The 26280-nt window shown below is 41.7% G+C and overlaps 1 protein-coding gene across 2 annotated transcripts in view; it reads left to right on the forward strand.

Moving 5' to 3' along the window:
* Window positions 1-26280, forward strand: part of pdzrn3b (PDZ domain containing RING finger 3b) — a 98276-nt gene that overhangs the window by 6907 nt on the left and 65089 nt on the right. For both annotated transcript variants that reach the window (XM_042406553.1, XM_042406552.1), the window contains one exon: window positions 1945-2052. In XM_042406553.1, the coding sequence (XP_042262487.1) occupies window positions 1945-2052 (108 nt within the window). The remainder of the gene's footprint in view (window positions 1-1944; window positions 2053-26280) is intronic.

Below are 26280 nucleotides of genomic sequence, written 5' to 3' on the forward strand. Positions count from 1 at the left end.
TATTGGTCTGGTTTAGCGGATTTGGCATTACAGATTAAAAAAACTATAATTACTTTTATGAGAGTTAAATCCGGGATTATGGCTTTGACCGCAGTTGTTTTGTCTCTAATTGAGGGGATTTTGGTGGTGAGGTAAACACAGAGGAGAGGAAAGGGTCTTTTATCCCGGGCTGAACCTTTCACAGCCGCTGTGTTTTCTGCCTCGAGGCTCTGAAGTTAAAGTCATTAATGATGCCACACACTCTTGTGAGTGAAGGGTTGAAAATATCTCGACACCAGTCACAACTCTATTTTCCATACATGGAGCTTCGTTCTGCAGCGGAGGTCCTATTGAAATGGTGTTCCCTATATCTGTTTCACCGGGACTGAACTCAGCTTTAACAGGGCTGTTTTTCCACAGCCACAGTGACGCACTTTTCTGTAGCGACATACATTATCACTGTAAAACTTTTTATAGCGGGAAACTATAAAAAGATATGGACATAAAAAGCTGAGTCCACAGTCTAGATTTGCAACCTTTCTCGCTCTTGTGACAGAACCATGTATCAAACTCAATCATAAGAGAGCAGAGATAATACTTGGTTTTTGCTTTCCCTGCTAGCCTCAAATCAACAGTGTGTGTAAGGAGCTATTCCTTAAAATGGAAATAGCTAATATCCCTGTAGCCTTTGACACATATGTTTCATGTGGCTGTCATTCTGCCATGGCTTGGTAGGAGCAATCAGCTGCCAGGGTTTGTGGTCTCCAGAAGGTCTGGTTTGTCTACAAATCTCAAGATAGTTGTAAGGCAAAGTAGAAAGCTTGTCGAATAATTTGCCTCTGAAAGAGGAGGCGCACCAGAAATTATTAATTAGACAGATTGCAGTGTGACTTCTGAGGTTTCTTTAAGTATCCCATTAAATTGCAGTTGTGTTGCAGAGCTCAGCAGGACTGTAGTGTATGTTTCATGTGGCTTTAAAGAGAGTGCAAAGAGAGATCTTAGCAGCAGTTTACATTTTTTTTTAAAGCCAGTCATAGCTCTGACTCTGGGGTCATGGCCACAAGGTTCGATGCAGACTACCTTGTGTCCATGCAACATGTCCTCATGTCAACATATAGGCCCTTTTGCAAGCCGGGGTCAACCCTCCAGGCCTGGGAAGCATCTGAAGTTAAAGCTAACCCTTAAGTCCACACTCAAGGGCAGGGTGAAAAGGTCAGTTCACCCAAATTACAAAAAGACATATTTTTTCCATTTACTTCTACCGGTATGTAGCCATTCAAATAGTTTTGTTTTCATGTGCCCAGAGATTTGGAGATATCCAAAACTGAGATAGCTGCTGCCAATTAAAACAGATGACAGTGAGGATTGTGGATTACCCTGGACTGGGAAATTCCTTCTGGAGAGTTTTTCCAATATAATGTTAAATTCTTTTGAGCAGCACAAACAAAATTCCATTGAACTGCATTGTATTTGTGTTGAAGCAGAAGTTTGAAAGACCTATTTTTTCATTTTTTTATTTATTACACAGGGTCAAAGTTACATACATAAACATATAAAGGAAAATATTAAGTGTCAACAATGAAAACATACTAGAAAAGAAAAAAAAAGTTTGAAAAACTTAACAGCATGGCCAAATACAGCTAGGGTTTTAGTGATAAAATATGTTTTTTTTGTAATTTGGGTGAACTGTCTCTTCAACTAGCATGCCTTACAAAATTGGTTTGAATTGGTTGGTGTGGGCAAACCATTTGAATGTGTGCAAAATGTTTTTTCTTTAAAGTGATTCATCAGTTTTGAGAGTGTAATTGAATGTTTCTAACACTCCTTTTGTTCAGATGTCAGCCCTAACTTTAGCAAGGTTTCAAAGAATCTGTCAAAAAATTGTTTAGTAGCATTCTCCTTAACAATGTGAACACTGTGCTTATATTATTATGCTCCAGTGAATAACTGCAATTTACTCCACAGGACGACAATGACAGCACTTCAAATGAAGGGATCTTTGTATCCAAGATTGTTGAGAAAGGTCCAGCGGACAAGGAGGGCGGCCTTCAAATTCACGACAGAATAATAGAGGTATGTGACCTCCACTGTAGTATACACTGTAATGTTTCATGATATGAAGGGAAAAAGCATAAGTTGACGTACTGTAGAAGGGAAGTTGGATTATGTGACAGCTGCTGTCTGCCCTATAAAGATGACAGCAGCGAGGAACCATGAAACCATCACTCAATATTTATATCCCATTGACCTCTGAAAATTTAACTCCAGCTTAAAGCAGCAAATGTGACACATCAATTGAGCATTTACATTTTATTTCAGCTCAAGAAAATAAATCTTGTAGACAGCTAAAGTTTCTACATATACTTCTACCAATCGACACTCAGTCGGAGGCTTTTGTTAAGTGGGGCATCACTGCATATAGATGGAGATAAACCTGAGGCGAGGCTGTCTGTCTTTAGTTTTAGGGAGTGAGAAAGAGCCCTGTGTTTTGCTTCCAAGCTGACAAATCCCCTATGACAGAGCTGCCGCGTAGCATCCTCCTCTCGCCTTTAAACAGAATCTCGTGCGGAAAGGCCAGCTCACCCTGAGGTCAACTTGAGGGATGCGTTGAAAAACCCAACATCACAAAGGTTGCTTTTATAGAACAGTTGTCAGCTAGAATCCTACACAATGGCTGCATTGAACAGAGAGGTTTATGTGGATTACAAGCGTGTATTACCGCGCCCCGCAAGATGACAAATACGGTTTGTCGCAGGCTTTATTCGAACCTCAATGAAATTGCCCTCCGAGCATTTTGACCAGCACATTGCTTACAGAGTTGTTTGTGGAAAGTGTTTACAAGAAAAGAAGACTACCACATCTGGACTCTGTTGATCACTCTATCCTGCCATTCATGCACTTGAATACTAACTGCTTAGAAAAATGCCACAACTCCTCTGGCACAAGGCTCACACTGTAGTTCTAAATATTGTGGTTGTAAGTATGGCAACACCATTACAAAGATGTGACATGTTAGTCTTAAGTTGTAATCTCTTCTAGTAACATAATCAAGTGTTTCTGCAACTTGAGACTTGTCATGAGATCCCCTAACAAAAGGCAGGTTGAACCAGCCATTCATTCCGATCCTGGTGACATCAGGCCAAAGAAGGGACTCCAAGTGGGCCACTAGCTGATGCTGGAAGAGAGATTAGCTCATATGTCACATGAATATGTATCAGTGGAACTAAAATGTGTGTCTTTGCATGCATCTGCAGTGTCTGTTTTTATGAGCTTGCGTGCATGTGTTGGCCTGGGTGTGTGTGTGTGAAGGCATGAAGTTTGGGGAATCATGTTAATGGACCAGATGTTGCTGTATTTGGTTACTTGAGAAGATATCTTGTGTAAGGCTTAGTGTTGAGATAGCCATTCACTGTTTATCAACTTAAAAAAAAAAAAGAAGGTACAGATTTTGCTTTAGGATAATGCTGCACTTGTGTTTGTCTTGCTGTTGAGCCATTGTGGGCGAAGTCACGGAATCTCTCCAATGGGAACATGAGCAGAGAGAATGTGAAGAGCCTAAGGAGGTAGCAAAGCACCCTATTCAGTGACCTTTTCTTTTCATGAGGTGAGAAACTACCAGACAAAAACCGACAAAATTAATCATTCAGCCATTGAAATAGAAATGCATAGACAGTTCAGAATTGTTGTTCCACATTAGTGCTTTTCATCGGATGGGAAACACGATAGTAGAGGTGGTTCATATTTCGAAGACTCCCTCTTTGTTGGCTGGTTAGAGGAAAAAGTTCCATGTCATGGTTTCTCAGACCACAATAAGACATGCAACGTCATAACGACATGTTTGCAATTGTGTGAGGTCTTTAACCTCGGGTGATTGGGTCTCTGAACTCTTGTTTATAGTGGTGAATTAAAGGAATTTAATCCAAGAGCCTAAAGGCAGTTTCATGTTCATGTTTTGAAACAGCTCGTTACTCTGTCCTATTTAGCATCCCGTGTGGGACGCAGTGCATTAGAGAAGCAGAAGCCTTCAAGTGGTTTCGCATCGTACCTCTCAGGAAGCATTTTTTTCAAGCACATACTGTATGACTCCAATGCCTTTCACTCATCATATCTATAGGTATGATTTTATTCATGTTTGATGATCTTTGCAGGGAAGAAACCATTGATGGTTTCTCATTAGAGTTGCTGCTTCAACTATGTGTAGAAATTGTTTGAGGTTGAGATTTAAGGCACTCTGGCACTTAAGGCACTTGAAGGCACTCTGTTGTGATAATTATTATTAATATTACTTTCATGATTGATGAATCTATTAGCTTTAGAATAAAATTTCAGAAGAAAAATGAAAAATTTGATGTACCCAAAAGTTCCCTGAGCCCAATAATCTAACCAAATTTATTTGCATGAGCTTATTACTACCTCACTTTTCAAAAGTACTTTTGTAAAGCAGTCCAAACCCCAAAGATATGCAATTTGGTCATATAACAAAGAAAAGCAGACAATACTTGTGTTTGAGAAGGTGAGGTTTTGGGACTTTTGCTTAATAAATGACAGATAAATGACTAATCCATTAATTGAGTAAAAGCTTCAGCGTTAATTAGAATTGTAAAAGTGAACAATCTTGAATTCCCAACGCAAACTTAAAAGCTTGAATGAAGTTGTAGCTGAAAAGTGTTAAAACTTTTCTGATTTCCCATGAAGGCTTTAGCTTCAGCATTTCGTAACATTCTATAATAACCACAGTCCTTGTGTTTCTGCCCACGTGACAAATGTATGCCCAACATTCACTCTTCTTCTTGCTCTGTTTAGATCCTCACCGCCTCCAGAGAAAAACATCTTTCTAGCTTGATAGATGCTATGTGCATTAGCTAGTTGCTGACTTTGTCTGCCTTCTGGTGCTGGTCTGGTAGTATATAGTCACTTTATCAGAGCTTCTTCTCTGAAAATAGCTGCTTGCTGCACCTGGAAATAAGGTGGATAAGAGTGGGGTAGAGGGCCAGTAAACAAAAACAATTAGCTAAAAGAGGCTAAAACACTCCATAGAGCTTAGGGAACTGTGAGATAGGGTGATAAATGTCTGTGGGTTCATTTCTACCAGCGATGTCTTTCACATTATATATAATTTGATCCATTGTTTATATAAAAAATAATTAGTGCAGCTTTAAAGAGTATATTCAGAAACTTCAGTGTTCCATTTTTAGTCATCATCACCCTCATTTCAAATTATAACGGAAAAGGAATATTTTTCCTCTTCTCTGACACATGAAATAGGCCTTACATGCCAACAAAAGCAATAATTTTGACAGCCATTCACAAGGCATAGCATAACACTGCTATGGGGATCAACCGCTCTGTATGAGGACAATCACATTACATGGAGCAGTGAAAAGCACGTTCACCTGAGGAAGCAGAACACCGCAGTACTGTCAACAGCCACAGAGCTGTTTTCTCTTCCTGTAGTAGAGGTGTTAGTTCCAGTAAGTCTATATGGATGTAACATGTACATGATGATCCACGGCTCGTCCTTCTATAACAGGCTCTTAGCGGGGGAGTGTGATAGCAGATGGCTGTCCTCTAACTGAGCTACAGGCTGGTATGAATCAGCACATGAATGCCTCCTTGTTCAGCCAGACATTTTTCTCATAAAAACCTTGAGCTGTGTTTGCTTTCACTAGCCCCCTCCGCAAGCTGAAAAATCTTTGCACTCTGGTCAGGATCTGCCCGTGTTTGCGGCCAGGATTTGATAAATAGGTTTTGATTCAGTTTAACTGTTTGGTCTGGTATGATGGGCACTGCTCCGCGGACCTGGCTTCTTCTCTAATCAGGTTTTAAGATAGTAGACTGATTACATCTTATTTAGAGAATGTTTACAAGTTTACCGTGTAAATGTAATCCTAGCATTTTTGTCTTCAATCTCACTTCACCCTGAGCAATGCTGGAACTCTGGCAAGAGTTTGTTGCTATGTATTTTCCTGCAAAGAATGACCTTCTACTTTCTTCAAGCCTCTTTGCTTGTGCAATATGACTAAGCCAATGTCACAATCCCAGAATGACCGTGCCTGATCTCTCAGGGCTGAAGGGGATGTTTTCTGTGTGGGCTTCCGAGTGTGAAAATAGGAAGAGAATGGAGACGCCTGGGTTGCTGTTGTAAATATCGCCTTGTAAATCCTCAGCAAACATTCTTAGGTCGCAGAGGGTGAATGGCAACAACTACTTTAAAATAAACTGACATTGGGAGATGCCAGTTCTAATATGGAGGACGGGTCTGCGTGTGTGTCTTTGGGTGGAGGGGGAGGAGGGGGTGATTTAGCCAGCAGCAAAATGTTCCAGCTAAGACAATGTTTATATAAATATATAAACTGCATGTCATTTGAATTGGAAAGTGGAGACTGGAAGGGCAAAATTCAGCAGGACAACCTTTCTAGTCAGTTTCAACAACTCCAGAAGACATAGCATCTTAAAACTTGGAACCAAAAATAGCAGACATGTTTGTGCTGGCACAGTTTTGTAACAGATGATGCAAGTTGGATTAGCTGTTAGTTACCTCTGTTCATTTAACCTGTCTGAGATCGATAATGTATTTTTGCACGATAAGCTCGAGGAAGAGCAGGAGGATCATGGTGGAAAAATGCCAGCAGTTACAGTCGAGCGTGCATGAAATGCAAAGTCGTCTGCTCTGAATACAGCTACTTTATTGGCAACGCTGATATAAAATCCTTGTTGCTCGTCCTGAGACTTTGTAACTCACTACTCTCATATCAGCTTTATTATGTTAGACACAGCCTGGTCCCATAATCATATTGCTTTAGTTTTTACTACTTATAAAAATATATATACATATGTAGGCTTTTAAACTTTCGGATGAAATTAATTTCACTGTAGATGTTTAAAATCTAGGGAAAAGGATTTTATCCTATTTGGTACTGCAAAATAATACATTTGGTATTTAAACTTCCTAGTCTTTGATTATATAAAATATAGAAGCGTGACACTCTTTAAGGCAGTCTGCAGTTTCTTACTTGTCACTTGCTCAATGAGTTGCGAGGTTACCCACAGTGAGCCACTAAACACTTCAAACCTCCCTGCAGTTCCTTAAGTATCAAGTCACCAGGCCAGAGACAGCTTAAAACCCAGCCACCTCGCACTTAGCGATGACTGACAGAAATGTGAAGTGAGCTGTGTTGGAGGCGGATCCGAAGTGTGCGTGTCGATGAGCCTTTTATTCCTCTTTTTTTTTTTGTGTGTGTCAGGGCCGCCATCCAAGGCAAAAAAAGAACCAAGATATCTGGATAGTTTGGGGAGAAATTGGAATGTTAAGACATTCCAGATATTATTCCGATCCCTGGAAAGCTGTCATGACAAAAAAGTTTATTTCCATTATGATTGATTCAGTGTTCAATAATGTTCTTCTTTATGGTTTTTATGGCATGTTTTACAACACGGCTCTCAAGTGTAATTTTACTACAAAACGTTCGGTGCGTGCAAGCTCTGAATGAAATGTTATACTTGAAGGCTCCACTGATGAATATTGCTCTCAACCTTGGTTTGTGGAGCACATGTAATGTCATTGAATCTGACAGTTTCTTTCATGAGCGTGTGTCTAAAGGTGCATTTAGCATGTCATCAGTCCTCCATGGAAATAAAATGTCAGACTACAAGAGAATTGTGTGATTGGCTTGACTCCACTCTGACTAATAAGTCATTGCAGCACATGGCATCCTCAGCAGGACATGTGCCAAAAGTTCCCCAGGCGTTATTTCTGACCCGGAGGGCTATGAGGAACAGACATAGAAGTTATTTCCCTAAGGGGGATCACATGTTGTTTGGCATTCTGAGGCAAGAAGCAGGCCTTTGTCAAGCCTGTTATTGGATTTTGGTCCCCGTGCAGGCAGTGTGTTTATTCCCCAGATGGGCAAGCTGAATGTGGCCTTGCTCTGTTGCTCCTGTCTGACCCTAGACAGGATGAATCCACCCCAGGCCAAGCGGGCCAAGCCTAGCAGCGAGCCACATTCCTGTGCCCCGTGGTCCAGCTGAGGCAGGAGCAGGACATTAAATCAAATCTAACTTTAAAGAGTCCATAATCAGCTTCTGGTGGTAGCCGCTGCCCTATGCAGAGCTGGTTTTAAGAAGTGAGGACAAGCACATCTTTGTTTTCCACTGCTCCCTATGGGGTGAAAAGAAAAGATTTTTAAGATGTGGAGTCGTCTCAGTCTAGAGATGGTGTGAGGTGAGATTCTGCCTCGCTCTAGCTAGAAGGCTGCTTTTGTCTCTGTCCCTCACCGCACACAGAATATTGTATTTTCCACTGAGTTTAAACAGCTTGTGTCCTCAAAGGCGAGCTGGCGCTTGATGATTTTTGTGGAGACATACAGTCTGGGCCTACAGTAAATGTGTTTGCTCTGCTCCAACACAGTCTCTGCCGGCTCCTCGTTCATTGGAGTTAGTGTGTTAATTTATGGCTCCTAAAAGGTTTAAGGGGGGCAGAAATAGGCAGGTGTAATTAAGACTAATTTTCCTGCCAATCAATCACTGGCCTTGTACAAATGGATCAGCAACAATCGGCTCAGGTTGCTCTGCCAGCTGCTTCTCTTGTCAGACCCTGACCCCCAAGCACAGACTGCCCACCGACTCCTAATTAACTACCCTCAATTAAACCCTAATAGGCTGATTAACAGACCCTTAGTTGTGCTGTAATGGCCCGTCGTTTCCTCCCAGTGCCCCTCTGAAATAATCACCGCCCACTCTCTCTCAGCCTCTCTCTCTCTCTCTCTCTCTCTCTCTATTTGCAGGGCAGATGTGAGCTTAGCAGACTTGACACAAGCATGTTCACGTCTAGATGGAATACATACACATTTTCAAAAGCATTACAACAGAAGGACAGTAGCTCACTATTTTCCATGTTCTCTTTTATGTTCACAATAACATTTTACATAACAAATTACCAGATATGCCTTTTTTTTGCAAACATTAAATGACCTCTTTACATATAGTCACTCAATCCTGAAAGATAACAGTGAAGGAACATCCCCAAACATGAACAATAACCCAGTAAAACTACACAGTGTTGCTTTTCATGTCCATGACAGCATTTTTTATGTCAAAATTCCCATTATTCTACAGCAATGAGAGAGTTCAGCTTCAAAGTTCATTCTTGGCTTTGGAATTTGACAAAACAATATCACCTCGAGGTCCATTTAGTAGCTGTTTTGGAGCCTTCGATCCTGTCACATGATCTTCATCAGCATTTACAGTTTTCCCAGTTGAAATGATAGATTTTTAAATTTCCATTTTTTCCGAGCACTCGAAAGATTTTTGTCCATGTTGACTTAAAAGTTAACAAGTTTAGAAAAGCTTGAGAGCTGCCACTAAATGGACCTTGAAGTGAATTTGAAAACTAGATAGTTTAGCATTCCACCAATTCTATATATATTTTTAGATAAAAATATATAAAATTACCACATTTTTGAACCATCTTTTTGTCAAATCGACACCAGTCTGCCCTCACATCAAGAAACAATATGTGTGGCCGAGAAATGTTACCGCAATTTAATATGTGTGTCAATACCGCAGTTTATGCCAGTTTTCTTACAACCACATCTACTGAAAAATCTCTTTAACTGCACCAAAAATAGCACAGCTCGTAAATGTAGCTTTCTTATTATTTGAGATGATCATAGAACGATTCTCACGAGGGAACGAAACAGAAATAGGAAACAGTGGTGCAGTCTTAAAGCCATCATCTTAATGAAAGTGTTGACAGTTTTTACCAGATTGATCATCCGTTGTGTAGAACAGTTTAAAACTGTGTATAACTGCATTGAAAAAGTTGTAAATCTTTCTCGCTTGCTTTCTTCTGCAGTGGAGTCAAAGTCATGAAGGCTTGTCTTGACTTCTTCTCATGTCTGTCTGAGCTTCAGGAACAATAAGCAGAGATGACTCTACATGGTCAAATTCTTCACCGCAGTAGTTATGTCAAATAAAATAAAGGTGCTTAACATTAGGCCTGTATAGAGGTAGTTTATTCCACTTAGAGCTGATATATAGGAGCATTATGGCAAACATAAAAACGAAATGGGGACTGGTGATAGAGGGAATGCTCCATGCAGGGAAATCAATTAACTGGAGAAACAGACTGCCAAGACTCAGTGGTAGACTTAACAATAAATCACAAGATGTCGACATGCGTGCAGCTTTGTTTACAATTGTTATTGTTATTTTTCATTGGAATCTTGTTTTTTTTTTCAGTTGGACTAGACCTACAGTTGTATCTTTCTTGACATAACTGGATTCTCGTGAGTCTATTTTACGACCAGTGCCAACATCATGATGATACACGAAGGGGACTTTCCTGTTTTATTACACAGATTCCATCTCTTACTTGTTGGCGGCAGACACCGTGACATATGTATTTGTCTCTATGGGAATGGCTATAGGCTGACAGTGATTTAAACATGGTTTGTGTGGCACTCTGTGATCCAACATTGGTCATTCAGCAGATTATAGGCTATAGATTTCCCTCATCTATCAAAATGCCAGAATGTGCTTGTCTCCCTCTCATATGGAATCATTACAGTTGTTGCTCCATTGAGATGATGAAGTGGACTTTATTCCTTTTCCCACAGCTTTGTATTACTTTAGATTCGACTCGCTGTTCGTCATGCACAGTAGTTTCAGTTTTTTTTTTTTTTTCCAGAATGTGTCACCAGTGCAACAGAAAAGTTCACAAATCCTGCCTTTCAAAACTTAAAATTTCCCTAACTTTCTCAATATGTATATACTTCCTCAAGCACTTTGTCTGATACGAATTTCCCAAACTATGAAACTTAGCCTAATGGTTCTTCAGAGCTACAAAAAGTGCAAGACTGTCAACAAGAGTCCATGGTCACAGCTGGTGACTTTAGCATTAATGCTAGCTGCTTGCTAGTGTTCAGGTACTTTACATTCTGGGCAGGGTGAGAGGATGTGCCTGAGGTTGCTGCCTTCACTGTAGAGCAGGTGATGACGGCCACACAGTGCATGATGAATGTGGCCCGGCGAGCAATGCAGTGCATCCAGCGGTCCAGTGCACTCAATCTCTGCTTAATGCAAATAGATCCGACTGGCACAGAGCGCTCTGCTCACGGAACTCAGATCAAACTGTCACGTTTAGGTATTTCAGGTCGATTTTTAATAAAAGATTCAAGAATTGCATTGCCTATTTATCACTGCAAATGTTATTCGATTGGACTATGTAGGTGGAACATGTGTGGGCTTCCCTGTTTTTGCTATAAGAACCATTACAATACTTAATTTGCTTAAATTCAGCTAAATTCTTAAAAAAAAACGCTACCTTTACTTAAATAATATATTTGTACTTGACTTTTCTGAAATGTATCACTCCTTTACATCAAAAAGTGCCAGTCTGACTTTCAGAAGAAGTCTGAGGCCCGCATTGAAGTGAGATTAATCAGGCTCTACTCACAGCAGCGCTGTGGCCATGGCCGATTCTGCTGCCAGCAGATGTTAGGTTTCATTTTGTAGGGCTCCATTAGGACTTCACAGATGCAAAACACACAGAGTTGGCATCACTGTATCATAATTGTCCCTTCTGTACATGACAGATGTTCAGTAATATCAGAGTTAATTGGACTACATCAACACATTTGTTTTTTTTGAAAGAACTATTGCACATGTGCCTTAACTTGACATATTTATGTACAGTAGTCCTGCAGTGCACACCTGCTCTTTTTCAACTCAAACATGTTGAGCATCTCCTCTCTGTGTAGTGAATGGCATTAGCTGTTAGTGGTTTGTTGGTGTGGTACAACATGGTTAGACTGGCGTTGATGGACCACAGCTAAGAAGAAGAAGCTCGTCGTCCCTTATCAAAATGTTTCCTTCATTCTGACGACTAATCCCGGCGATGCATCCTGCTTTGTAGTTTGCCACTGCCCCCATTCTCCCCAGCCTCTCTTGAGGAGGTTCGGAGCTTTCCTACATTCACCAGCCAACTAGTGGAACGGGTGGCCGCTGCGCCGCCTTTTCTCATGCAAATGTGTGCAAATAGAAAACATTGTTCATCAGCGTGGTTCTCCGTCTCTGTTACGCCGCTTTGCTCTGGCCTTTCTCTTGTTCCCTTGAGAGAGATGTTCCCTTTCAAGTGTTACCTCTCTGTCTCATTCAAGACTTCCTCTTCCCTTTCGACAAATAGCCTGGAGGAACGGTCAGCGTCGGCTCATTGAGCAACCTTTATAGGGACGGGGAGAAAAAAGAGATAGAGATGTTCTGCAGGCGCCTCCCTCACACATCCCCACTCAAGTCTTATTTCTTTTTTTTTCCTCCCCTCAGAGGATGAGTTATTCCAGTGGGAAGTAAAGTGTGCTCTCTCCCAATACTCCCTTTTCTCTGAGAATATACAGGTGCCCTCCCTGCAAGTGCATGCTTCCCTGTCTTAGAAAGAAATCACAGCTTTTCATATCTTCTCAAAAGAAGCTGCTATATTTTTTTAATCGCACTACTCAGCGTCCATCTGTGAATATCTGTTCAGTTATGTAGCGATATTTCAGCATGAGCTTGCAGTTCTATTAAACTCTTTTATTAAAAGCATATGTTTAATAACTTGTCTCTTCCATTCCTGCTGATCTACTGAGCATTCAGTCGTCTCCTTAAAATGGCACACCTTGTACCTGGGGTTGAATAGGTTGTGTCCGCAAATTCCTTTAGATTATGACATACGATAGTGCTTAGGCAGAGAAAATAACTGGCAGGCTCAGGAGAAGCCCAGGACCACCGGCTGAGAGCGCAGAGCCCTGTGCCAAGGTCAACGCCAAGGTGTCAATAAAGATACCTTTACTCCCTGCTAACAGAGGAGTGCTTTGATTAGCAACTGGGAGAATATGTAGCAGTTAATCAGGGAGGCATGCCAGCGGATGCACAGTGGCAGCCATTTTGTCTGCATCTTGCAGCGAGATCCAAGCAGATTTTTCCCCCTTCTTCCCTCCGTATTCCAGCCAAGCGCTTGGCCAAACGCGTGATTGATATGTGCAGGTGGTAAAGGATATCCCCCTGGGTAAAAGTTCCCAGCTAACTTGAAAGAGAACATTTTCCCTTCTTGCCATCTTATAAAAACAGTTGTCTCAAAGCTGAAAGGCAAAGCAAGCCAGGAAAAGAAAAAGAAGTGTAATTTAACGTCTAATGTCTCTAACGTCATGCCTATCCTGGTTGGACAATAGGCCTTTGTAAGTCTTTGTAGGCCTGTTTTTTAATGCTCATAACACCATAAGCCCAGCTGCCTTGGGCTTACTTTTAAATACAAGGAAATTAAGCCTTTTGTCACTGTAGTTTCCACACTCCCCTCTTCTGCGACAGTATACCCTGAATATAAATGGAAGGAGGCTGCAAAGTGCCAAGTGGGAAGATGGAAAATTATTGTGAGGTAAAGCAGGCAGCCTTTTCTCTGGCAGAGTGCTGGGATGTTCCAGTTTGTGTGCAGCGGTGAGTCTACATTCGCTAAAAACAATTGATTTTCTCAAACTCTTAATAGGGTTGTTACGGTACACAAAATTCACGGTTCGGTATGTCAGTTTTGGGGTCACAGTTCGGTACAGAAGGAAAAAAAACATTTAGAAAATAACATTTGGTCTTTTATTTTCAAAAATGTAAACATCCAACAAAGGGTCATTGGCAGTAACTATTACTGAATCAGTTAGTTGTGCTGCAGTGGAAACTATTACGGAAACACTGCTGTGTTTACTGCTGTGGAAAAGGAAAACAAGCTTTCTGTTTCTTGCAAGAAGTCAGGACACCTGCTGACAGCTGTTTTGTGCTGATTTATTGTCTAACTGTATATAAAGTAGTTGAAACTATTTCCACCTCCAGTAGCTACAACAGTAACAAGCTGCTAAAGACACTGATGCTTCAGTATTAATAAGCTAATGATGTCATATATAATAATAGTCAGAGGGACCAAACCACTCCTTTGACTTTCATACTTTTTGAAGTACTTTTGAGCTTTCTCTCTCAGAACTGGTTCTTGCAACATGCTGTCTGACCACGTCAGAAATCAGATGTTTTTATCGTTTCTGAACGGCTTCACTCAAAGGCGAAGTGAAACGCTGACTGTCACAGAGAGGGGAGGGGGACGGGGAGACACGGTATCACATCGCCACAGAGATAACGATGCATATTTTAATAATAGTGTTGTATTCAGTCCAGTGTTATGGGTCTCTCATTTGTCATTCTGATGGCAGCGACACTACAGTGTAACCAGGGTAACCAGGCTACCTTGGCTAAGCCGGCTAGCATACACCAATCAGTATGCTACACAAGCGTGTCTTGCAAAGAAAAGCAGTGGGATCCATAGTAACGTGTATGCTACTGCTAGGTGGTGCGCTGCAAAAACATTCTGGGTGTAACTCGCACTCTACAATTATTGTTCAACACGTCAGAGTAAGTGGATTATTAAACTATTTTGACAGTAATCGTTTGGGTCATGGGGCATATTGTTCGTACGACTGTACCGTCCGTATGACCGTCCCATCCTGAACTATAATATCCATACCAAGACAGTTCAGGACGAATACACATACTGTTACACCCCTAACTCTTTTGCAGCATAGAACTGAAATGCTATTATGTACCTGGCACAACAAAGATGAAATGTCTTTCAACTTTTAAGAGACAGAGAGGCCACAGAAGCTTCTTTTATCGTCCAAAAGAAGACAGAAGTTGTTTGTTTTCTCTATCCATGTCTGTTAGGTTTAAGGTTAAAGCCCCCAAACCCCCCTTGAATTCTTGATTTCTGCTCTATCTAGTTCTTGCTAAGCACGAGGTCACCGCCATCTTTCAGACACGGCGTAGATTTACACCAGATATCTATTTCTCTTTTGTTTTCATATCGTTGGGCATCATCTAGACTTATTCTGCCAGGGCACGCACTCTTGGCGATAACAGAACATAAAACAACATGGAAAATATGAGAGCTCAGGAATCCAGCCACCTGAAGCAGACTGATGTAGATAAAGCAGAATTTGGCCACAAAAAGAGGGAAACTGCATTGCTCTGTTTGGCTTTGAAATCCCTTCGTGGACACTACATTTTACATTATTCTTGAATTTTACATCCCAAAAATTCTCTTATTTTTGCATCAATAGCGAGAGCAAGAGCACAAATGTCATTATTTTTTCCTCTGCCATCATTAAAGAAGACTACCTGCAGTCTTTCTTAGAGAGAGAGCCTGTGAAAGAACAAGGCTGGTTTTAACAGTGTGGCCTCTCTGCTCTCTAGCCATGCTATATCAGGCCAACAGCTGCTGTCTCTCAGCAAAGGCATGCTGACTGCTGGGGCTTGGCTTCCACACACACCGGATCTTACACAAGGCCCTTTATTTTTGGGCTTATGAGTTCGAAAAAGAAAAAAAAAAAAAAAAAACACAACCCCAGCTCTATCTTGGATTTTATTAGTGTAAGAAATGAAAACATTTTTTCATGTTTGACGTGAAACCTTGAGTGTCTGGATAAACTATAGTGTTTGTTGTGCCGCATAGCTGCTGTCTTACCCTGGAGTTTAAAGATTTAAACAAGGTATCTCAGGTAAAGAGTGTGCAATGTTCTCCATGACTCAAATTCCTTGAATTAGAGCCAAAAAATGTAAACCCTCTTCCAGCTGTCCCTTGGCACATCAAGACAAGGCCTTTATCTGATTTTCAGGGAGTTTGAGTCGGTGCTGTTTGAACAGTACTGTTCACAGACAACAACCTTACACAACATGGGACGAATGCCACTAGAATCAGCGCCCAGTACAAGCTCCACTACATCTGTAGAAGCACATCTATAACCAGTGTTTTTTTTGGGGGGGGGGGGTGGGAGCTTTTTTGTCATGCCACAATTTGCTTTACCTTTTTAAAACCTGGTAGATTTGATGGTTACAATAATATTTTCAACCATTATCACCGTGTGTTAAACTTGCTGTGGAAATAAGAACCACATGTCCATTCGTTTTTCTGTACATAAAGGTATAGGTTAAGGAAAATGAAAGCTTCTCTGTCTCATCTGGACCTCCTCCCAGTCCCTTACCTCCAAGTAGCCGACTTGCTCCTGCAGACACACCACAACCACAGCGTGTAATACTGACATACTCTCCTGCCCCTAGAAAAAGCATTTCACCTCCTGCGAGAAACATTTCCACTTCCAGAACTCACATAATTCAAACAATAATTAGGAAATGTTCATGGCACCGACTAGCCCCTGAGTTCATGTTTCAGGTAGGGTTAGAAAGAGAAGTGGTTCCAGACTGTTAATGTCTGTCACAGCAGAGTCAGAGCCCTGTGATTATTTTGGTGCAAAGGTCCAAATAAACCCTGTGGGTCACGACCTTGCTGATCTGAACCAAATGTGCTGCGCTTTGCAGCCTTTGTTGAAAGCCTTACCGAGCCGAGTGGCTGGATTGGAGCGACAATGGACGTTTTTTTTTTTTTTTTTCCACTGTTGCTGTCCTGCTAAGCTCTTCTTGGGTAGAATGTTTGAGTAGTAAGAACAGGGCGTCTAGCAGGCCATGCTTCATCTGCTCTCAAGTTGGTTTTCAGACAAAGGTTTCTTAGACAAATATACAAATCCTTACTTGAGCCAACCTTTTGAGGGCTCCTTCACAATGTGTCTAGACAAATACCTTTCCCATCGATCACTATCCATTTGCGAGTGTTAAACAAGTGGATTCGGTTTTTATCTCTCCCGCAGCTGCATTAAAACTGTGGACATCAGCATGTATGTTACACATCCATCGGAGTGGGAAAACATGGTTCATTATGATGGCATTTCTTTGAAAGGCAAGTGATTCATCAAGTGGTGAAAGTCAACACTTTCAAACATGTTCAAAGGCTAAAGGACTCAAGCGTGTTCCAGCTATCTCCTCTGCTTTTCTGCAGCCGAACAATTTACATGGCCCTCAAAATTCAGTCAATATTTATGTAAGCGTGTACATTAGGGGCAGGCCGACAGAGCTCTGATCAAACGTTTCTTTCATCTATGACCTTCCTCTGACTCGAGTCACAGAAGCCTCGAACCAGGCCGAGGGTAATCAGATGTCAGGCCGGGTGTTTCGCCAGGGAATTGAGCACAGCTTCATACACGGGGGCCAAGGCTTTTGCATATCCCACCCCCCCCCCACCCCTGTGGACTACCTATCCGCGTGCCCTCGGCTTTTCACTTCACTCTGACACCTTGCAGTGACAGAAGTTAAATTCCTCTCTGTGTACAGCTCCTAACAAGGAATGAAGGATGGGCGGGAATGGAAAGGTGGGGGCAGAATGGAAGCGTTCAAATCCATTGAGAACATATAATTCTACCCAGATTCTATGCAGTGTATATTGCTGTGGCCATGAAATGTTTCTAAATCAATTATCCGACTGGATCATGTGCTGCCTCACATACAATGGCTGTTAGTGGTACGTCTCGGCAGTTGAAGCTGCCTTTAGTTCTTTTTTTGTACTGCTGTAACTGTAACAATCCATTTATGTAACCATAACATCTCTAAGAATAGCCAGACATGGCCCTGCAGGATTAAAAAAAACAAATCTTTACCTTTTTGTGTTGAGAAGAGCATGCCAACACTATGAAGTCAAGGGCTATAAACGGCCACCAGTGGTACCAGTATGGCACAGGCTAGCAATAAGATCTCATAGCTAGTTTCAGCTCTTATTTGAGGACTCCCTGTTTGCAGACTAGAAAGGAGGGGGGATTAACTTTGTTATTAGAATCCCTTGAAATGTTTTCTCAGATGTTTTTGCGCTCATTTGTCTGGCAGTAAAAACACAAAATCACAGTCATTCATAAATGACTGTTGTGGTTATAGGCTATGTCTTCGTCCTGTTAGAGCCTCACTTGGCTGTGTTTTGCCGCCCATGAATTAAATTACATGATGCAGAAACTCTAGGGGGCCAGACTGGAGACTCCACTCACTCAGTGGTGAGGGGCAGTCAAATAACTCTCCTGGTTTGCCTTTTCCAAAAGGATTCTGTGCCATCGTGCTGAAATGACAAGTAGCTGCTCCTGACATTGAAAGCCTCGCACTCACTCTCTCTTAGCCTTCAGTGTCTCTTTTGCTGTTTTCTCAGATGGTTCTCTCCTCATCTTGAGCACACATTTATTCTCTCTTCCCCCAACCTCTGATTAATCAAGTATGACTCTCCGAGGAAAAAATGCAACTTGGTGGTTTTGATGCTTCGCTCCTTGTCAGTGTGTCCAAATATGGAATTTTTGGAGCTAAATATTAAGTCTGGACTTCGGGGGAAAAATGAATGTCATCCCTTTGCAGTGTCCATTGTGAATGGTGTCATTGTAATCGTACACTCAAGCTGCTCCTGTTAATCATTCAGAATTGCACAGTAAGCCCAAAACAAGGCCACTGAGTTGTGGTTTGACTGACACATGACATACGGTTTAAAAAAATATATTTTGGTAATGAGGTGCAACATGGTGTGATTTTCACAGCATGTGTCTGTGGTCTTACACCTCCGGACTTCTCCATAAAGTTCACATTTAAAGCCACTGTTTTACCTGTTTTGGGAAGGAAAAGAGTTTTAAGTGAGGAAGAGAAGGTTCATTTGGGGAGAAACACCACTGAGCTGCATATCATTTACATCACTTAAACAGGGATTACGGTAATCTTCAACTTGCATCACCTGGTTGTGTTGTCACCCTGATTCCCTTGTTGTCGTGTCTCCCGAGGAAACCGTCACACCGGCTTTCACAGCTGACTGAGCTGTTTGTCCAGCTCCTACACAGAGAGTAAAAGTCAACACAGAGAGTAAAACTGCACTCCCCTCATCACGAGAACAAGAACCGTCCAGCTGGAACCAGAGGAGGAACGCTCACCCACAAACACATGATTCACTTTAGTCAATTAGCCTGTTCGCTCAACAAAGCTTTTTATACCGCCTCAAAAATATCCTGCCTTTGTGCTGTTCATTCCAAAGCTTAATCTGTAAATTGTAAACAAGCGTGTCTTAAAGGAGAAGCCTCGATGAAGGAATGACGCAGTGGACATGTCAGGAGAAAGTGATCAAGAAGACTCAAATCTCAAGAGGACAAAACCTGGAGCGAACATCCAGCAGCACCTGAGATGAATTATAAATTATTCGGAGTCAAATGAATGATAAGAACACAAACCTCTCTCTGTCTCTTAGACACATACCATTTATAGTCTGCACCATTTAGCCATAAGTCATGAACTGTGTATATAAAATCAAGTTTACTGTTTTTGCATTGGTGCCGAGTAAAGAAAAAAAATCTAGTATGTCAAACTTAATTAGTCATTTGTCTACATTTTCAATCCAAGGTAGAGCAGTATAGACATAATGTGGCAAGGCATGCTTGAGGAATGCATCGTTCAGATATTTGCTTTTGTGAAACTACAAAGAAGGCAGTGTGCACGGCTCAGGTTAGATTGGTTAGTTTAGAATAAGCACGACATGCTTGGTGTAGGAGATTGGACACAGTCCTAGAGAGACGCACCAATGGGAGAAATGAGTCTTGGAATATCAAAACTTTTGGCATACACTGTCTCTTTCATGAACTGTCAAGAATTCTTTGTTTCTTAACATGTTCTCCTTTGTCAACTTGATTAAGATATGCTGAATTTTTCACAAGAAGAAGTAAAGTGAGATCTGACGACTCACATGGCTCGCTGTGTGCTAGCTCAAGATGTTGGCTGTTTGTGAGGAAGAACAGGAACAGTTTTTTTTTTTTCTTTTTTTTTTTCTTTTTTAGGTGCAACATTTCCACTGTGAGGGATTCTGCTAAAAGGGCAAGTTGTACACTGATTTGGCAAGTGTGACATCACCAGCTTGTCAAGTCTATACAATGATTGTGTTGAAGTACTGAAAGGAGCTTTGTATACTGTAAAACAAGACGGGACAAAAGAGGGGATGGTGTATGTCTGGTCACTGTAGAGAAGGCTTGAGAAAACATTCCTGTACAGCTTCCCATCTGGAACACAGAAAAAGGCTACAGAACCATATTGATGGAAGAAAATATGAAGGAGACAAAGAGGGGAGTGGAATTTAAACAGGATCTCCCTATTCCTGCTGGTTAATTCAAAAGCTGCAGTGCCTGGAGGCTGTCTGCCTGTCTGCTGTATTACTCTAAGGGGCAGATCCCTCTGGTTCTGCTTATCTAAGCACATCCAGTCTGGTCCAGTTTTTTGACCCACTGCTCACTTTCAGCCCCGGTGTTTCCTCCTTTTGAGCTGGATGTGTGGTCCATTGTGAGTGTGGCAAAAAGCTGGCAGCACAGGGACCACCAAAGTGAAGCGAAGGTCCCAGTGGCCCCTATCAGCAGGGGAGGCCAGTCCAGTCTGCACCAGATACCAAATATCACATATTAAACACTATCCTCAGTCTCTCTATCTGCTTTGCGACAGTTATGTCCTAAATATTTAAAGCTGCATTGACACGCAGCTACCTCGGTGTGGATAAGGTAGCTGCCAGATATCAAAAAGTCATGTGTAAATGCAAGCAATAAGCTTTTGAGATGGATTCAGGTGCGTTACCACCAATCTCTGGACTGGAGTACGGCCGATTCTGATTCATAAATGAAACAGTACAAAATCATATCTGGATTTTATCTGGATAGAATGCACTTGAAATGAAAAGTGTGTGTATTCTCTAGGCCTAAGAAATGTGTTAAATGTATTTTCTAACTCATAAAACCTTTTTTGAATCCTGCGTTGTTCACATCAGTTAGCAGTTTTCTCCCTCCCAGACGTTTGTAGGTGCATCGTTACGATTTTGCCACCAACTCACAATCAATTCAACTGTCAGTTAACATAGAGGCCTAGCTAGTTATGTTTCCAGTCAAGGCAATGCTGGGACCAGACTACACATTAATTTTGTCTCTGTGTCAGATAAGGTGTCTGGTTATAAATTCTTTCTGGGACTCGGCCAAGAGAAATGGTAGACTACAAATTGGATCCTGACCAATCATAGCCTACTATCTTGTCAGAGCATGTCGTAGAACTTGTCAAATTAGGTAGCAGAAGGCCAAAAAACTGACACCGTAGTGTTTTGTGGGTATGTTGTAAAGCATCCCAGATGCAGCCTCATTTGTCTTTGTTCATGACACACTACACAGGGTAAAAAGAGCAATTGTAGCAGCTAGCGCTTATTTTTGTTCCTGCCGCCCCACGTCTGTCGCCTTGAGCTATAGTTAGTTTGATATTGTCTGGTCTGATTCTGGCATAAGACGCTCTAAAAACATTAGCACACCACACGGCTCACTGGAATCTATGGCCTCACCTGCATGTTGTTTTGTGTTTGGGATACAGGCAAAACAGGGACCTACTGATCAAAACCTTATTCCACTAATGGACAAAAACTCCACATGAGCCTTTAAGCTGCAAAATGAAATAAAACCCATCTCACTGTAAATCAAACTAGGGTCTCATTCTCTCTGATGGAAACATTGTAGATAAGTCATATGACATATCGGTGTACTTCCTAAGCTCGAAGCCTTATATATTTTCCATGATAACATCCATGCTTGTACATTATGGTGATTATTGGATCTTGCATGTCAGCAGTGAACTTGGCAAGGTTACTCTAGTGCTCTGTGACAGATCTGCAGCCATATTCATTTTCTTCCAGCTCACTTGCTGACTCATCCAGCCTCCACAGCTCGTAGGAGCAGCTGGGAGGCTCACATGTTGCAAACACATTATTAATGTGTGTGAGCAGAGCAAGACTAACAGTGCCAATAAAGATCTCAGTTATCACTATGTTCATATCCTTGATGTATCAGTTGGATCCCCTTATAGTTTTGAATAATGAGCCTGAGACTAATGGATGTTGTGGAGAAAATGTCATGTTCTGTTGCCTATCAAAACACCAGTTTTCAAACTAGATAGTGTGTTCATATTTCATCAGTTTGACGTCAGAATCTGGAATTTCATTTTTTGGAAAAGAAACACCTTGGCATAAAGTAAAAGGAGTTTAATTTTTACAAGATTTTTTAAAGAGATGTGTTGTTAGAACTGCGTCCCATTTTTCACTCCATTTTTATTTACTAGTTTGCTTCTCACTGCTTTTTCGGAGCATTTTAGCATCATAACAACTGCTTTGGCTGCATGAACAGCTGCACAAAAGATGCAGTTTGTGAATTTTTTTCAGTTTCAGACTGATGGTTTGCCAGTTTAGCAATTTACTCTCAGTTTACTCTCCTTTTTTTCAAAACTGTTCACAAAATAAAAAAGAATAATCAAAGAAAATTGGGGGTTGTTAACTAGCTGCTGACTGGGCTTGTCACCCTCCATGCTCTCCCAAATCAAGTCATCAGTCCCCTGCTCATATTGACCGCAGTGATGACACAGGCCCATATGACACCATACCAGCCTCTGATATGCTTTTTGTCCGTAGAACAAGAGAGTGTCATTCCACACATTCCTGAGCGGAGCCTCTGTTCTCTCAGGATGACCTTCAACTTATCTCTCCATCAGAGCATGTCTGGGAGGGAGAGGAGTAGGGGGGGAGGGTGGGGGACAAAGGGGAGGGGGGTAGGGAGGAGGGGTGCAATCTCCCTCTCACACACACAAAGAACCGGTCTAGCTTATTGGCGAGCTAAGAAAACCCACAGGACTGGCTCAGTATTATTCTGCCGGACTCTGTTTGTGTGTGTATCTGTGAGGAATTAAATCTTTATGTGTGGTTTGTGTCCATGTGCGTTCTTGTATTTCAATCTTTGAGAGAGCCAGATTGAGCTTTAGATCAGTGGAGTCAGGAAGTTTTGTGAAGTGAAGTCATTTTGGCTTCTTTTGAGATTCTATTTTAAGACTTTGGTTCATTTACATTTAGGTTTGACATAATATAGAGAATTCATTTTGTTTATTGATGTGTTGGAAGACAACCCAGCAAATATTTCATGATGTTCGAGATTAACATCAATCTAGACTAGCTGAGATTTCACTTTATAATGTAATATTTAGGTCCCCAACTGTCATTTTAGTCTCTCTGGTTTCTCCAGGCTTCCCACAGAGGAAGATGACTTGAGAGCCTGGTGATGGTTTCCAAGGTTGTCTCCACAGTAACATCATCGCTGAGTCCCCCTCCAGTAGAAGAGGGTCCTGACAGTTACTACATGTACTGTTGTAGATTAGGTTCTTGCGGTTTCAGCGGCCCTGCGCACTCACGCACACGTCTGACAGGATAGGAAACAGTCCTGGCGTCCCTGCTCCAACCTCTCAACTTCAGGTTTCCACTTTCATACTCAAAATGTCAGCTTCACTTTATTAAGTCATTTCAGCCCCATAGGATCCAAGAACAGTACTAAATCTGTCACTCGTTCGAAATGCAGGGCCAAGAAAGCATTGAGCTCTGTTGCATGAATATTACCTCTTGTCACGGTAATGGAGTCATTTTGAGGAAGTGAATGAAGGTGGGGAGACTGGCTGCTGGCCTCGAATATGTACGAGTTTGACTTGCCGATCTGATCTGGTAGCTGTTTTTCTGCTATCACGTACGTGCCGCCTTAACTATGTGCTTGACTAGATAACACAACAAGATTTAGTGCTGTTGGATTATCTGTGTCCTACCAGAACAACAGAGTAAACCCATGTTGATTTATGGACCTCTACATGTCAGAAAACCATTTTCCTACAAGCACTTTAAGTCACAGGCATGTAGTCAAATTACATTTTCAAAATTGTACAAATTTTCATTAAGTTTTTAATTCTACTAGGAATCCAATGTGGAACACAGAGGAGATGTAAGCAGGGCTTCAACTAACAATTATTTTCCACAGCCATGCTAATAGCTCTGCTAATTTGTACTTAGGCACAATGGCGCTTTGAGCTAAATGCTAATGTAAGCACTCTAACATGCTTATAATGACAAAAAACAAGTTATGATGTTTTCCATCTTCACTATCTTAGTTTAGCGTGTTTACTAAACTCAAACAAGAGTAGAATCAGACTGGTTTATGACAAATTGAAAGCGGCAAATCCTAATATTTGAGAAGCTGGAATCAGCAAATGTTAAAATCCTTTTTTGATAAATGATTAATCAGTTCAGCTTATCAGCAGAATGGGTGATGCTTGGTTTGTCTAATCTTCTAAAAATCTAAACATTTACTCAAGGAAATGTTAGAAGAAGCGTACTCCACGTCAGCAAACAAAAAGCTACTGAGGTAGTGAAGAAGAATTATCAGGTGTTGCTAACATATCTGTGTTCTTGTTGTTTCATATCACTACTCCAACTGTCAGATTGAATTACTTCATGCTCTCAGCAACAGTATGCCTGAAAAAACAAAGATACTCAAGAACAGTTTTTTTCTGTTATGAGTTCATATTTCGCTCGTGTGGGGAATAACAGCACTTCAGTGGAGAGTGGAGAGTAAGAAGAAGAAGTGCACATTATGCTGTACACATCATTAGCTGGCTCAGTGGATGAGTTCTCTGTGATGTATTCTTCAGAACTGTACGGTGAATTACTGCGTCTATTTAAATGCAGTCTGTGCACATGCATTTTGTACGTGCAACCGACGTCAGCTTGTGTCGATCTGTGTGTGTGTGTGTGTGTGCCATGGGGTGTGAGAGAGAGAGAAAGAGAGAGAGAGAGAGAGAGGGTTTTAGTAAAGCCCTGCAGACTTTTCACATAACTCCTCTTATGGCCCCGTAAAGCCTGATAGCCAAACGCCACAGGGCTAATTGGAGAATGTGTGTCTATGTACTTGGATACAGCTGAGGTCGCAGGGTGTCATAACCCAGCTAATCAACATCAACTGCTTGCAAATTACCAACACATGCTGCCTAGTTAGAGGAGGGTGTGGGCTTGAGTTGGTCCAGGGGGTGGAAACTGCCTGATGAGTATTCTTGACACTGGGGGGGGGGTGTTTGGCTTAGATGCAATCAATATCTTTTATTTTTGATTGCTAGCGCTCATGACTTGTTATCTTTTCAGTCTTTCAGTCCTATATTTGTACTGCCATTGTTATAAAGCCGGCTGGAGGGTAATTGATTGACGGATTTCTTCCCTCAGAAAATCAGCGGATTTACTTTTTGCTTCTGTAAGATCTGCCGCAGTGCAGATAAAAACAGTTTTCTATTCCTCTCAGTAGAATAGCAGAGTTAAGGACTTCATGCAGAGATGAGTCCCAGTGCACATTACACATTCGTCAAAACCATGAACAGCTAGTAGCTCTGAGCTCTCTGGGTAGTGCTCTGCCTACTGAAAGCTGCCCAGATGGCTACTTAACTAACACCAGAAATTCTGACTTGGAGGTGACTCAGCACTCAAGTTCCAAACAAAGCTCAGCATGGATTTTTAGCACACTTTACACTGCTGCTAGCTACCACGCATGGCAGAGAGAGGCATGTTGTATGTAACACAATGTTCAGTGGTGGTGGACTCACTGAAAACCGCACAGTCCCCAGACTGCTGCTCCACTGCTCTCCTAATTAGCTGCTCTTAGTTTCAGTCATGATTTAGGTCTGGACCAAAAATCCCCCTGTTCTCCCACCGGAGACCATAAATCTGCTTAAAGCCGGCCCAGTCAGAATGCGGGCAGCTTGCCGAGGTCCGTGTACTGTAGCAGTGTTCACATCCACACAGATGAGCCATTCTAATTTCATTAGCAGACTACATATACAGCCTCTGTGTCCCTACTGCGCCAATCTGGCTGGAAACAACATGCAAATGAAATATTGCATCTTCTCAGGAGTGTTGCTGATTTAGAGTGGTTCTGATTTAGGTACTGTAGCAGGCAGCCATGTTAAACTTGGCAACACAGGTCTGCGCTGGGCTGTGCGGGGCCAGGGGAGTGGCTGACTGAGTTAAAGCTTGCCTCAGCATCCAGCTGGAGCTGAGCTCATCTCCCTGGTCTGACTCAGGCCTGAGTGAAGAAGCAGATTATGTGTTTGTGTGTGTGTGTGTGTGTGTGTCTGTGTGGGATTGGATTAGAGAGAGGTGTATTTACAGACATTGTTAATATCTCCCTATCCTGTGTGGTCACATTGTTGGAGTTAGACATCATCAGACAGGACAGGGAGAGCAATGTTTAGTGGCTTAAGTAATTACCTTAATCTCTTTCAGTGTTTTTAAAGCTGTCCCTTCAAATTATGCTCATAACTATAAAACCTTAACACATTTAACACTGTTGCTGCTTGTGGACCATATTGCTCACATCTTGACTCTTCTGTTGACAAGTGACTGAGTCTGTGCATCCCTTGTGTAAATGAAGAGTGTTAAAAAGCCCCAAATCCTGTTCTCTTATCCAACATCTCACTATAATGATGGGCCCCCACATAAACACGCTATTTACTACCAGTTAAAACAATGTTGGTTAT

Source organism: Thunnus maccoyii, chromosome 3, assembly GCF_910596095.1.
Source record: "Thunnus maccoyii chromosome 3, fThuMac1.1, whole genome shotgun sequence".
In the NCBI taxonomy this organism is placed as follows: Eukaryota; Metazoa; Chordata; class Actinopteri; order Scombriformes; family Scombridae; genus Thunnus; species Thunnus maccoyii.